Genomic DNA, 12,657 nt, shown 5'->3' with positions numbered 1-12,657 from the left:
TTGCTATAATAGTTGGAGATGGTTCAAAATAGTTGAAAATAGCTTATAGTAGCACCTTCAGGGGCTAGCCAAATGCCTTGCAAATACTCCAAAATTCTCTAGTACGGTGTAGTAGAGCTGGCAACCAGGTGGCAGCTAAGGGCGGTAAGGATTTCTATAAAAGGAAATTATAGATGGTATCGTACCGTGGTTTCCGTTATGTTGGCCTTTGGCTTCCCCACACCATTGGGTGCATTGTACGTGCCAGGACCTGCACCTTTAGCTGCACGTACACCTAAGCGTAAACCTTCATTAGCATGGATGTACCTAGAGTACAATAGAGTACAATACAATAGTGGCAACTTGTGCACTGTCACTTTTAAACTCACCTCTATCATCATCTTTTTCTTTTCCTTCTTCAAGTCGAATAATTTTACTTTTCTGTAATCGATTCGATGTTCGTGGCTGCTGTTGTGGATGTTGAATGTTGCGAATCCTCTCTCTTGGCCGACGTAGAAGTTCTCGAATACTGGTGCAATTAAATGAATGTTGCTGCCACCAGTCTCTTGGTTCCTTGGCATCGGCAATGAAGATATCCGTCGAACGTTTCCATACTGTTAGCGACGGCATCTTCGTGAACGCCTCTCCGATGCCTGTTTCTCGCCTGTTTCTCGCCTGCTCGAGATGTTTAGCGTGACGTCAAACAGCATGCCGAGCAAAGTTCAAATCGAGGTTACAGTAATAGAAAGTCCGTTATATTCGCTATTAGTGGCGTCAAAGGGACAATCGCCAAGCTGGCCGGTAGTGGTTGGAATAATCGGGGTCAAAGCGACAACGGCGAGCAAAAGTGACGAGTGAGTGATGCTATAATCGTACGAATATCCAAGGTAAATGATCCTCTATGAGACCGTCTTCCCGATGTATCAATGATGGTGACGATTATGATAGGGCGTGTCCGTCGCCTTATGTAAAGCGTCAGATCGCACAATCATGGAAGATCGTCCAGGGCGCCAGGGCGGCGCGACCTATTATTAAATGCATGTCTACAGATCTCCCGTCTAAGAAAAGTACCTGGCTCCAACGTTCGGTCTATCTTTGAATGCATCCTCGACCCACGCACATTATGGGACAGTGGCTTCCTTACAAATTGTCTCATTGGTGATGCCGTCAATCGCCAGCTAGGTATACCTATGTAGCGTCGAAAGTGCCGGGCTTCTTGATCCATGATTCCAGATGGATTCGGAGCATGACCCATGTCGGCACGTTGTGACGGGTCAAGGTTGAACCAGATAAAGCGGCCTGTAGGCTGACCTCCCCTACACTTCTTGGATTGTTTCAAGTCATTTTAACAGACCAGAAAGCTTGAGCGAACGGAGAATTTCCATTTTAAGATTCTGGCAGTTTGAAAACCTCCGTCGAGCAAAGTATGGGAATAGAACAGAACTCCAAACCCGAGAACGAGAATATGGGGCACGTTCATTGTCACGTCACGTCACTTCGCGGCGCTCGTAGTCTTGCCTTATAGGACAGCCACACCGGCATTAGTTCACATACTTACGGTTTCAGCTATCGAGCTTGACGTGGCTTACGTACTTAGGTAGCTATTTAGTGTAGTATTGGTAGTCATCCAGCTCCACATCGAACGAGTTCTCGAAGCTATTCCCTTTTCACCCCAACTTGTTGTTGTACGACTATTTGCTGGGTCGACTAAAGTTGCCAAAGTTGCCAAAGTTGCCATAGATATTTATATAAGTTCCTACTTACCTATTACAATGAGCTCATTACAATATATCATCGAATACCTACCTGCCTACATAGTATCTAGGCTATCTACCCAGATATTAGTTGGTCTCCAAAATTGGCGCGGCTAATATTCAGCTTCTGAGGCTATATGTACCATTTTCCAAGCTCTAACTACTTATTTCGATTTAATCTAGATGGAACAGACGTGATAGGAGCAGATATCCTAACCAATCTGTCAACTTGACTGGTCGTAATACTAATTACCTAGGCACCTAATTATACTATAGTTTCCCGTCGGTCGTACCCTTTGAGAAAGGAACAGCTTGCTGGCGTGGCAGAAGGCGCCCTAACCTCATTCGAGTTTCGCAGTGGCATGTCAGACATCGCATCCTATTTGCCTCCTATCTACTAAGCTATCTATGTACCTAGTAGGTAGGTAGGTACGATGATACCCTTCTCCGATACCGAGCAGTCCGTCCTTCTAGAAACGCGCAAAAAGGGTTCCCGGACCTGCCGATCATGATGTCCCAACCTGCATGATCTGAAACCAGTTGACAGGCTGGCTCGCGAATCTGACAGCTGGAGGTGAGTTCGTGATGTAGTTAGATACCCCAGGTAGGTACCTAGTAGGTAAAAGCTGGGCAGGCTCAAGGTCCAAGTTACCCTATATTTGAAAGTTATGATACTTGTGTGTCGCTGATACAAGCTCTGACACCTCCCGCCACCTTCAGAAACCTTGAAGTTGATCCGTCCCTTCTCATCACAAACTTTTCATTCACCGACTGAGGCCAACAATACATACTTACTACGCTATTCTATGCCTCATGCTAGTAAAATCTCGAACTTGCGACTCAGTGAGCAGGAATATACGTGATAGCCTTGCATCCGAAACGCCTATTCTTCTCACAGACATCTGGAGTTTTACAAGTTGTAGTCTTAATACACATAATAATATAGATACGTAGTATGTAACAATAAAAAGATTTATAATTGCGAACGTGCTCAACTTCTAAGTATAGAATAGTTATAGGTAGCAACGTCCCGTTCGAGTGGACACAGTCCAATCTGGTGGGTATTTACCTAGTTAGTAGCTATCGTATAATCGTGGAGTCTTCTATACATAAAGAGCAATAAGGACCGCCGGTCCTTTTTGGGGGGTTGAGAACTAAGATGACGATAGCCTCCTTGGTTTCCCACTGAATAGTCCCGACGCTACCGACATTGCGACGTCAGCTATATACATACATACATACATACATACATACATACATACATACATACATACATACATACTAGGTACATAACTATCCCAGGTATGCACATGTAGGTCGTAGGGAGTAGTTTAAATCTGTCTATAAACGCGCCAAGACGAAGCAACCCATGCCTTCGATCTCTTAGTAAAAAACAAATAACTATATTCTCCTGGTCCACTTCTCGGAAACAAACGCTACGACCCAACGCATGTTTCACCCGTGGTAAAATAACAGCCTAGGCGTAACTAACTAAAATACGTGAAGTTGCGTCGAAGTGAAATTTATTTCTCGACGCGTAGGGAGGACAGGTAGCCCACATGGCCATGCAAGATGGAGATTTCCAAGACGGTGATCCTTTTGCGATGATCATGTTCCCCCCCCCCCCCGGCAATTCTTTCAGCGCCTTTAATAACTACTCGTATAAGCATTCGTAAAAGTTACGTCCGAAGTCTATCGTGTCTTTACTCGGCTTTTCCATCTACTATAACATGATTGCCTACTAGCCCTACCTAGTAAGTAGGTAGGTAGGTTAGTTACTAGGTATGGTACTAAAGTCAAGTGCTGCTACCCTTCACTAGGCTCCGGATAATATATGGGGTTCTTGTCTGCATTCACGGAGTTTCAGCTTGACCCAATATAACAGCCGGTAGCAACCTCCTCCTCTTCCCTCGGAATCGTTCAGTTTTACCGGTCAGCGAATGCGGCACTGCATTGGCTGATGGAGGAGCCTCAACAGTGAGTGGCAAGACTCCAAGGGGGCCACATGCATACGTACTCCTATGTATTGTCGACTCCCCCTTCTGGAGGAGCCAGCAAGCATCTCAATCTCTTCCTGCATTCCTTGCAGGAGGATAATTTCCGGTAGGCGTGGCATCTTTTACAATGACAACGCACGCATGGGTAATGAATGTAGTGTGTGTCGCCTGGGGCTTTCAGGAAGGAATCCTTCTTACTCACATAAGCGTTTAGTCGTGGCATTCAGACACTCGATCGGAAGCGCCGATTTGATCTCTTAATATCAATTTGCTTCACCAGCCGAAATTGTGGCGAAAAATGTGCTGCTGCACGAGGATGAGAATAGCAAAAGCATCACCGCTCACAAGCCAACTTGCGATCCCAGAAGGATCATATATGGATGCAGCCCACAAGCGGCACCTAGAGAGAGATGTTAACTGGATGTAGTCCACTGCTTCCTTCAGACTATGACATCGATCAGTACCCAGCTACAGAAGTAAGCACCTTAGAAGCGGGAATGTGGAAGAAAAAAAATTGGACATCGAAGTCTTCATTGATGAGCTTGATACTACCTAGTAACGTTCGCTCGCCCCAAGTCTTTACCATATTATCACCACGCCTAAAGTTTCACCCTAGCAATCTTGGGTATCATTTTCTCGTAAACGCCACGCAACGCCGTTGTATGCATAGGTAGTCAGTCCAGTCAACCGACTAGCCCAAAACAACATGAACCAAAAGCCCCCCAAGCTAGATGGGATTAAGCAAAAATTCATTTTATACCGTGTCATCACACCGGGGGCGTGTCATGGATCACGACCAACAGGTATTTAGCTTCGGGCACGATGACGAACTCCTGTTTCTTCGTGCGCAGCCGGAGGAGCTTCAGTTCGTCCTGGCGGGAAATCAAAAGATAATATCAGCTTTTTTTCTTCCCCTATTCTGCTTCCGTGGTAGGTAAAATCCGACTAGCTCACCTCGGAGTCGATCTCATCGACCAAGCTCCCCGCCGTGCTCAGAAAGCTCCAGATCATGCTTGCGAGCTCCTGGGCAGCCTGGGTCTCGTTGTTGGTGTTCATGTTGACGTCGGTCGAGAAGGAGCCGCCGGTGGGGCTGGGGAGCGAGGCTTTGCTGATGGAGCGCGCGGGCCGGATCATGGATATTTGGCCGTTGGTCTTGAGGACGGAGCCGTTGGTGCGGTCGAGCATGAGCCAGGCCTTGACGCCCGGCTTCTTGGAGAGTCGGTGCAGCATCTCCTCTATGGACTCTGCGTTGTTGGAGGGCTGGTGTTTTTGGTTAGTTTGGGTAGCCCGTTAAAATCGTAGGCTAGAGAAAATAAAAAGGTGTAAAACTTGCCAGTGCTTTTTCCGACATGTTGGCTCTCGTGGTGACGCGGGTGTTTCCTTTGGATTTGTAAATAGAAGCTCGGGGGCTGTTTGGTCAAGATGCAAGATGCAAGATGCGCGTTTGCGGTTTAGTAACTTTAGTGGTTACAGCGTGTCAGCGCGGTTACAGGTAGTACAGGTGTCGGGGACTTAGCAGTCTTAGCTAAGCATCAAAGCTACGGCGCCAAGCTACAGTAGTTTACTGCCGTTTGTTACCGCCAAAAAGTTGAATTCAAATGCTCGATAAGATATTGATAGCACGATACGAAGTAATATGACATCGCTGCAACTGTGCGAATTCATTACTGCGAACTCGCTGGCAATCACTTGTATGCGCCGAGTCTAGCTTATCCCGATGATCAAGTCAATATGGGTTCCAGCACTAAGAAAAAGAATGAGAAGAAGAAAGACTTCCAGAAACCCAAGTTAAAAGTAGGAAAAGCGAAACCGAAGGCTTCCAATTTCACAGATACAAGTTTTAGATCCAAATGTATGCCTCTTTCCCTCTTTCCCTCTTTCCCTCGTTCTCTCGTCGCGATTTAAGATAAACATACTAAACTCACGCAGCCATTGTCTTACAGCAACAGCTCACGGAAAATGCGCCGAATCCAACGGAACGCTTCAAGCACACCCTATCCCTTACCAGCTCCCGCTCAGATACCCAACGCCGAGATGCGCTTTCGTACCTAGCCGGTCAGCTATCAACCAGTCCGCCGACAAATCCGGTCGGTACGGCAACGTTACTACAGAAACTTCTTCCGATCATGTCGGATTCATCCGGACCCGTGCGCAACCAGTTGCTAAAGCTGTTGCGAAACCTTCCAGCAGACGAAGTCCGGCCGCACGTCGAGAAAATCATGCTGTATATCCGCGGAACCATGACACATATCTCGCAGGAGATCAAGGATGACGGTCTGAACTACTTGGAATGGCTCCTCGAGGTCGCCGGAGAAGACGTCGTCTCCAGCGCCGGGTGCTGGGTGAAGCCGCTCAGAGACTTCATGTCAGTTCTGGGATGGGCTATCCAGGTCGCCCCCACCGCGGGGACGAAGAGCAGCGGGTGGACATCTGCGCCTAGGACCACATTTGGCGCCAAGAAATACGGCCAGTCGTTCCCGCGACAGATGCTGATTCTGGCCAAGTTTCTAGAGATGGGCTTCAAGCCGGGGATGCCCATACCTTGGTCTGACAGTGACCTGTCCAACAACATAGGCTGCGTACCCCGTGTGCCAGACCCATTCGGGTATATCGGCCTATTCAAGCCTCCTCGCGATGAAGATGGTGAGATCTATCGCAACCGGGAGGACAGGCAAGAGATTTTCAACAAGAGGTTCATGGCTACTGTCGAGACTGGCGCGGACATGGCCAAGAAGGAAGGAGGGATGGCTGGAAGAGCGGCGGCGACGCTTGACCAGGTTCTTCAGGACGGCATGGCGGATTATGAACTGAACACAAGATTTGATGACGATGAGCACTTGTGGGATGGCTATATGATATGATTACTAGGTAGATATCCGGGCGCTATTATATAGGTACATAATATACCCTTGCATATAACTCGTAACAAGCACAACGCGTCCTTTTTTTGCCAGGTCTCTACCTATGTATAAATACTTTAATTTACAACTTTTTAAGGATCCATCCATTCCCAAGTTTTGACATAACGTAGCAAACATCCCAAATACCCTAACCTAGGTACGTATTAGATGCAAGCCTTTGTATATTTCGAGGGGCTTGAAAGCTCCCTTCTGCCAGCTGTGAGAGTCTATACCACGTGATTATGTGTACATCAGACTTCATGTAGCCTTATGAAAGCGCATTTGTAGGTTCCTACCCTACCTCTATCAGGATATATGACAACAGCTTAACTAGTACTATCTATTTACATGAGCTCTGGATGTAGATGGTAGAATAATGGCTCCCCCTAAATAGTAAAGGGGAGGAACGAAAGGGCGGTTAGGAAAAGGGTTTTCATCAATGGAACATATCTCATAATACATGTAGTATTATGTATGTATTATTACCCTTATACCAAAATTATACTTGAAGAATACCCCAAGCACGTGCAGCTTTTAACTACACAAAGACGATATATGAGATGATATAAGATGATCTCAACCAAGGCACTTCAATCTGATCTTCACATGATTCTCGTAGGGAAACTATCCCCAATACGCCATCAGTACATTGACATGAATTTTCCCATGCTATTCTCTTCACTCCTACCCTACATATCCTGGCAGGGTAGTCTATTAGGTGGGCACAAACCTATAAGGGGAGCACCTGCCTTGTGAAATACAAATCGTGACTTCCTTTCGAGCTCGAAAACATGGCAATTGCCCCTTCACTGTCAGGGGTATATCCATATTTTATAGTTCAATGTTCATTCCTTTCGACTTAGCATGTCCTTTCGACTTAGCATGCTTACATCATATTGGATGTACTCATGCCGCCTACACCGTACCGAGTACTTAGGTATGTGCGTAGATAGTACCTACCTACCCTAGATGTTCCCATCGTCTATGCCCTACCTCGACGTCGATTGGTTTCAGTACATACCTTAGGTAGTAGTAGGTACATGGTAGCTTCCGGTCTGTTCTAGTTCAGTGGTTCCGGATGGTTCTGTTCTCCACAGGCTCGAATTTGCAAGAGTATAAATACTTCCCTCTCCTCCCTCCTCCAGCCTTCCTCCCACTTTTTCCATCTTTGCAACTCAAAATATCATAGCCGCAACTTTGATCTGTTTGGATCAAGGCTGCCTCTCTCTGCTTTGAGTACCGAGTGGTATTATTGGGTAAGTCATCTACTGTCTAGTATCATCCCATCATCACCATCGTCATCGTCATCGTCATCGTCACCTTTACTTTCACCTTCATCACTACTTTCCATCTCCTTCACTACAAGTATGTCCAGCCCATTACATTCTAGTGCTTGAGAAAAGCAATGTTCACACCTCGCTACCTTCCATTCAAATACTATATCCCTATCCTAGGTGCCCGTCCTTCTTCCAGCTGCTTCTCCTTCCACTACCATGTAGGTGCTTAACTCAATTCAATGTTAAGACCCTACTTACCACTTCTACCTAATGTATACTTAGGCAAGTAAGTGATCACCTATTAACGTTGAATTGATAACACTTTCCCACACTCCATCTCATACAATATATTGCCTTTTCCTTCTCCCACTCCTATCATACCTGGCCGACGACTGCCTGCCAGCACTTGAACACCACCCCATGGGGTTCATTGCCTGTCCATACTAATAGAATTCATCAGTCTTTGCGAAACTATCCGTCACTTCGTTCGTCAAGATGTCTAGTTTCGACGTTTCAGGCATGAAGGCATCGCTTTCTGATGCTGCCGCGCCCGCGCCTTCTGCTGGCAAGCAGGCCAGCCCCGACAAGAAGCCAGCCGGAGACTGGGGTAAGCCAGTCGCTTATGACTACACTGAAGACGACAGTAGTCGCGTCTGGGGTGGCAACGCTGCCGTTTACACTTGGAATGGCGATGAGGGCGATGTTGGCCCCGAGAACCCATTGCTGGAAGCCGTACTTTTCGGCAAGGCCGGTGAGCGACGAGGCGCCGGTGTTGACTTTTCCAAGTAAGTTCCCTTTTTCAACGTATGTCTTCAAATGACTTGGACTGTACTAACTCTATCAGGCTCGCTGAGATCAAAGTCTATCAGGTGGGCTCGAAGCGCATTACCCCAATCTTCGAGTTCAAGAATGCTGGTCTTCACCCAATCATGCTCAACAACGTTGAGATGGCTGGTTACCAGGTTCCCACGCCCATCCAGAAATACTGCATCCCGGCCATCAACTTGGGATATGACTTGATCGCTGTTGCGCAGACTGGTAGGATATTCAGTCACTATGTCTCTTACATCTTCATTTCATTCTCGCTAACACCTTGATCTTATCAGGCTCTGGAAAAACCGCCGCGTACCTTGTTCCCATTCTAAGCCGCATTATGGGAAAGGCCAAGAAGTTGGCCGCTCCTCGACCACACCCTGCTGAATTCGACGCCGGAACGGCTCAGCCTGTGCGCGCTGAGCCTTTGATCTTGGTGGTTTGCCCTACCCGAGAGCTAGCCATCCAGATCTTTGACGAAGCCCGCAAGTTCTGCTACCGTTCCATGCTTCGACCGTGCGTCATCTATGGTGGAGGACCTATTCGTGATCAAGTCGAGCAGATTGGCCGAGGCTGTGATCTTCTGATTGCCACCCCTGGTCGTCTCGTGGACATCATGAAGCGTCCACACATTCTGAGTCTTCGTCGACTCAAATACATGGTCATTGATGAAGCTGACGAGTTGCTTGATGACGATTGGTCTGGACCTCTTGAGCATATTTTGACAGGTGGAGGTAAGGTTCAACTCCCTTTTTACGTAGTATTTATGTCTAATCTTTATAACAGAGCAAGATGAGGAGGCGGTCCAATACATGCTCTTCTCGGCCACATTCCCCGCGAGTGTTCGCGCCCTTGCCAAAAAATATCTCTCTACGAACCAGATTCGCATTCGTGTTGGACGTATCGGCAGTTCTCACAGCAACATTAAGCAGGACATCATTTACGTGAAGCCGGCACTGAAGCGACAAGCCCTTTTTGATCTCTTGTATTCCATTGAGCCTGGTCGAACGATCATCTTCGTAAACCAGAAACGTACTGCTGATGAGATTGACGACTTTCTCTTCCAGCAGGGCCTCCCGTGTACCTCTATGCACTCTGATCGCACCCAGCGAGAGCGAGAGGACGCTATGCGAGCTTTCCGAGCTGGAAAGTCTCCTCTACTTATTGCTACTGGTGTGTCAGCACGTGGAATCGATGTGCGTAACGTGGTTCATGTTATCAACTATGATCTTCCTTCGGTTGATCACGGTGGGATTCAGGAATACACTCATCGCATTGGTAAGTTCCTTTGGTCATGCTAAAGCTATATTTTCAACTGACATCTTATAGGCCGAACCGGTCGCATCGGATACACCGGTATTGCTACGTCCTTCTACACCGATCGTGATGAGCCCCTCGCCGAAGACCTCACGAAGGTTCTCATGGAGACTCGACAAGTTGTCCCAGACTTTCTCCGCCAATATATTCCCGAGAATTGCGATCCGGACAACTTTGTCCATGAAGATGACAACAGTGATGACGAGGCTCTCGCAAGTGGTGCCAGTGCCGGTGCCAGTAATGGGGCTGATGATGACGGCTGGGGCGGCGGCGGAGGCGGCGGCGGAGGTGTTAGCTTCTCAGTTCCTGCCGAGGCTAATACTGAAATCGATAAAAGTGGTTACTCACAGATCGAGTGGTAGTCGTCTGTAATCGCGGATCCCCCTCGTCCAACTTTTAGATTTCGCGAAGTTCGGCACAACGGATCATCTGGCAGAGATATGATTTGATCTCACATGTTTTCTTCCGACTTGGGCATCGGTCATAGGGCTCAATGCTCGATGCTTAATGCTCAAGGAACTTAAACGCAGAGGTAATCATAAGCATTGAGATTGATCCACAGGAGCTTTCCATAGTAGGAATGCAAGTTTCTAGGTAGATAGCCCTAAGTAGGATCGCTAATTAATGCATACTGGTCAACCAATGGTTTGATGTTTCCTCCAGAAGAGGAGCGAAGTGACATGCGGCACCATGGGATAAATACATATACATATTTATTTACCTTTCAGGGGAATGCCTAAGATGGGCTATTTGATACGATGCTCTAAGTATTTGCGTACTTGGGCTTGGAGAGGTAACCTGTGTATAGGGGCATCTCCATATGTGCCCAGGTAGGTAGGTAGGTACCTATGGGCGTCTGAAATCGAAGAGTTATCTCTTCATTATCTTGATGTGTTTTGTATACACATAGGGTACCTAAGCTCGTCGTCGGGTGGAACAGTAGGTAAGCATAGATACCTGTACCTACCTACAGTGTCTTTCCAAGTCCAATAGTCCAAGGGCATGCCCCCTAGCTCAGGTGCATGTCTAGGTATTCACTCCGGCATTGAAGTCGACGAGGGATTACATCTGTACACGCATCTTTACGTTGGTTTCCACCTCTACCTAGGTAGGTAGGTAGGTACCTACCTAACTAACACGATCGTCGATAAAGCCGGGAGCGTTACGTACGTACATACGTACCTAGGTACTCTATCTAGGTGTGTGTATGTAAGAACTGCGCCGTATCCCAGTCGTCCAGAACCTCGCCAAAAAAAAAGCTCGGCTTCGAAGGCCGGTTTTGGACGGTCGATGGTGTTTGTTTGGTAGTCAGTCACTCGGCCTTTGCTTTGCTTGGGATTTACTGTCACTGCCACTTCTCACTCGGGGGGTTTTTTTTTTGGATTTTCTTTTTGGGGCTTGGAAGTTTACTAGGCAGAGGGGGGGGGGGGGGGGGGGGGGGGGCGGCTGATTTGTAAATACATTGGAAATCTAGGACCTCGGATTGAGTTGGTATACGAGCTCGGTGCCTTAGGTAGGTATGAATGAGTAAGACGGCGAAGAGGAGGAGGAGGCGGGCAGCGGAATAGAGGTGCGGATTTGTTTGAGTAAGAGTACCTACCTACCTATGTAGGATACATGGAGTAAGTAGGAAGGAAGCAAGGAAGGAAGGGGATGTTTTGGAAGAACTGGTGATGATTTGGGAGCCAGAGCTGGACTTCTTTCTATCTAGTTACCTCCTCACCTCCTTACTCGGGTACCTACCTAGGTATCTTATAGGTGCGTCTTCAAACTGAGTTAACACTTTTGACGGCAGAAAGATGTAGCATACTACATAAGGTAGGTATGTAGGTACATAGCTAGATTACTAGGCCATGAACCATTCCAGGTTGTTTGCTGGGTAAGATTGATCTCATCTGATTACATGACATATGTATGTAGCAGACTATCGAGTCTGACCTTATTACTCACCTGGCATCCTATCCTATCTGCCCACCCGTCCGTATCACTCACACCCCGTACACCTACCCATACATACATACATACATACATACCTACCTACCCCAACTACCTAGGGTACTTACTTAGCTAGCAGCCCCGTTGGTCCCGGGGATGAGTAATTCGCCGAGTCCAAGACAAAGACCATAGCACCTACCTACCTATGTATGTATGTATGTATGTATGTATGGAACCCAAATGTAGCAGCTCAGTCCGCCAGCTCGTCTCTGTGCAAACACCCGCCTTTGATACGCCAGTGCGGCACGAGGCATATGAAGCACATACATACATAGCATCACCACCAACAACAACAACAACAACCATCGCCACAAAGAGCGGTCTAACACGTAGTTCGCGCCAGCCATGTAACTACCTAGGCACCTGGGTTGATAGGTATGTATGTAGGTATCGTTGCACACACACACACACACGTCACCACGTCGCGTCAAGCCCGAAGCCGCATGAACATCGACACGTCTTCCTTCGCGCTCACGATCATATACATACCTACCTAGTACCTACCTACCTACCTACCTACTTAACATAGGCGTGTGGTCTATAACTACTATCCTAGTATGTACAATACCTACCAAATAAAGACCCAGGTCCCCAGAGGTATCGTACATACATACCAGATAACAAT

General features: G+C 47.4%; 3 protein-coding genes across 3 annotated transcripts; 2 read left to right on the top strand and 1 right to left on the bottom strand.

Annotated features, from left to right (window-relative positions):
* Positions 1 to 4,497: 4,497 nt before the first annotated feature.
* On the bottom strand, positions 4,498 to 5,373 carry GGS25DRAFT_524288 (uncharacterized protein; the record flags this gene model as incomplete). The annotated part of the gene is made up of 3 exons (XM_049264574.1): positions 4,498 to 4,602; positions 4,685 to 4,990; positions 5,359 to 5,373. The coding sequence occupies 3 exons, from the start codon at positions 5,371 to 5,373 to the stop codon at positions 4,498 to 4,500; spliced, it is 426 nt and encodes a 141-aa protein (XP_049113584.1).
* On the top strand, positions 5,345 to 6,717 carry GGS25DRAFT_398441 (Pre-rRNA-processing protein IPI1). The gene is made up of 2 exons (XM_049258396.1): positions 5,345 to 5,582; positions 5,660 to 6,717. Exons 1-2 carry the CDS (start codon positions 5,462 to 5,464, stop codon positions 6,589 to 6,591), a joined length of 1,053 nt encoding a protein of 350 aa, XP_049113583.1. The 5' UTR covers positions 5,345 to 5,461; the 3' UTR covers positions 6,592 to 6,717.
* Positions 6,718 to 8,339: 1,622 nt separating this feature from the next.
* GGS25DRAFT_533693 (DEAD-domain-containing protein) lies at positions 8,340 to 10,399 on the top strand (the record flags this gene model as incomplete). Its single annotated transcript, XM_049265699.1, has 5 exons — positions 8,340 to 8,692; positions 8,752 to 8,945; positions 9,014 to 9,454; positions 9,507 to 9,998; positions 10,050 to 10,399. Exons 1-5 carry the CDS (start codon positions 8,403 to 8,405, stop codon positions 10,397 to 10,399), a joined length of 1,767 nt encoding a protein of 588 aa, XP_049113582.1. The 5' UTR covers positions 8,340 to 8,402.
* Positions 10,400 to 12,657: the final 2,258 nt, after the last annotated feature.

This window comes from Hypoxylon fragiforme, assembly GCF_022984875.1.
Source record: "Hypoxylon fragiforme strain CBS 206.31 chromosome Unknown GGS25scaffold_8, whole genome shotgun sequence".
Lineage (NCBI taxonomy): Eukaryota > Fungi > Ascomycota > Sordariomycetes > Xylariales > Hypoxylaceae > Hypoxylon > Hypoxylon fragiforme.
The sequence above is the reverse complement of the archived record's forward strand: the minus strand, read 5'-3'. Positions and strand labels throughout refer to the sequence as shown.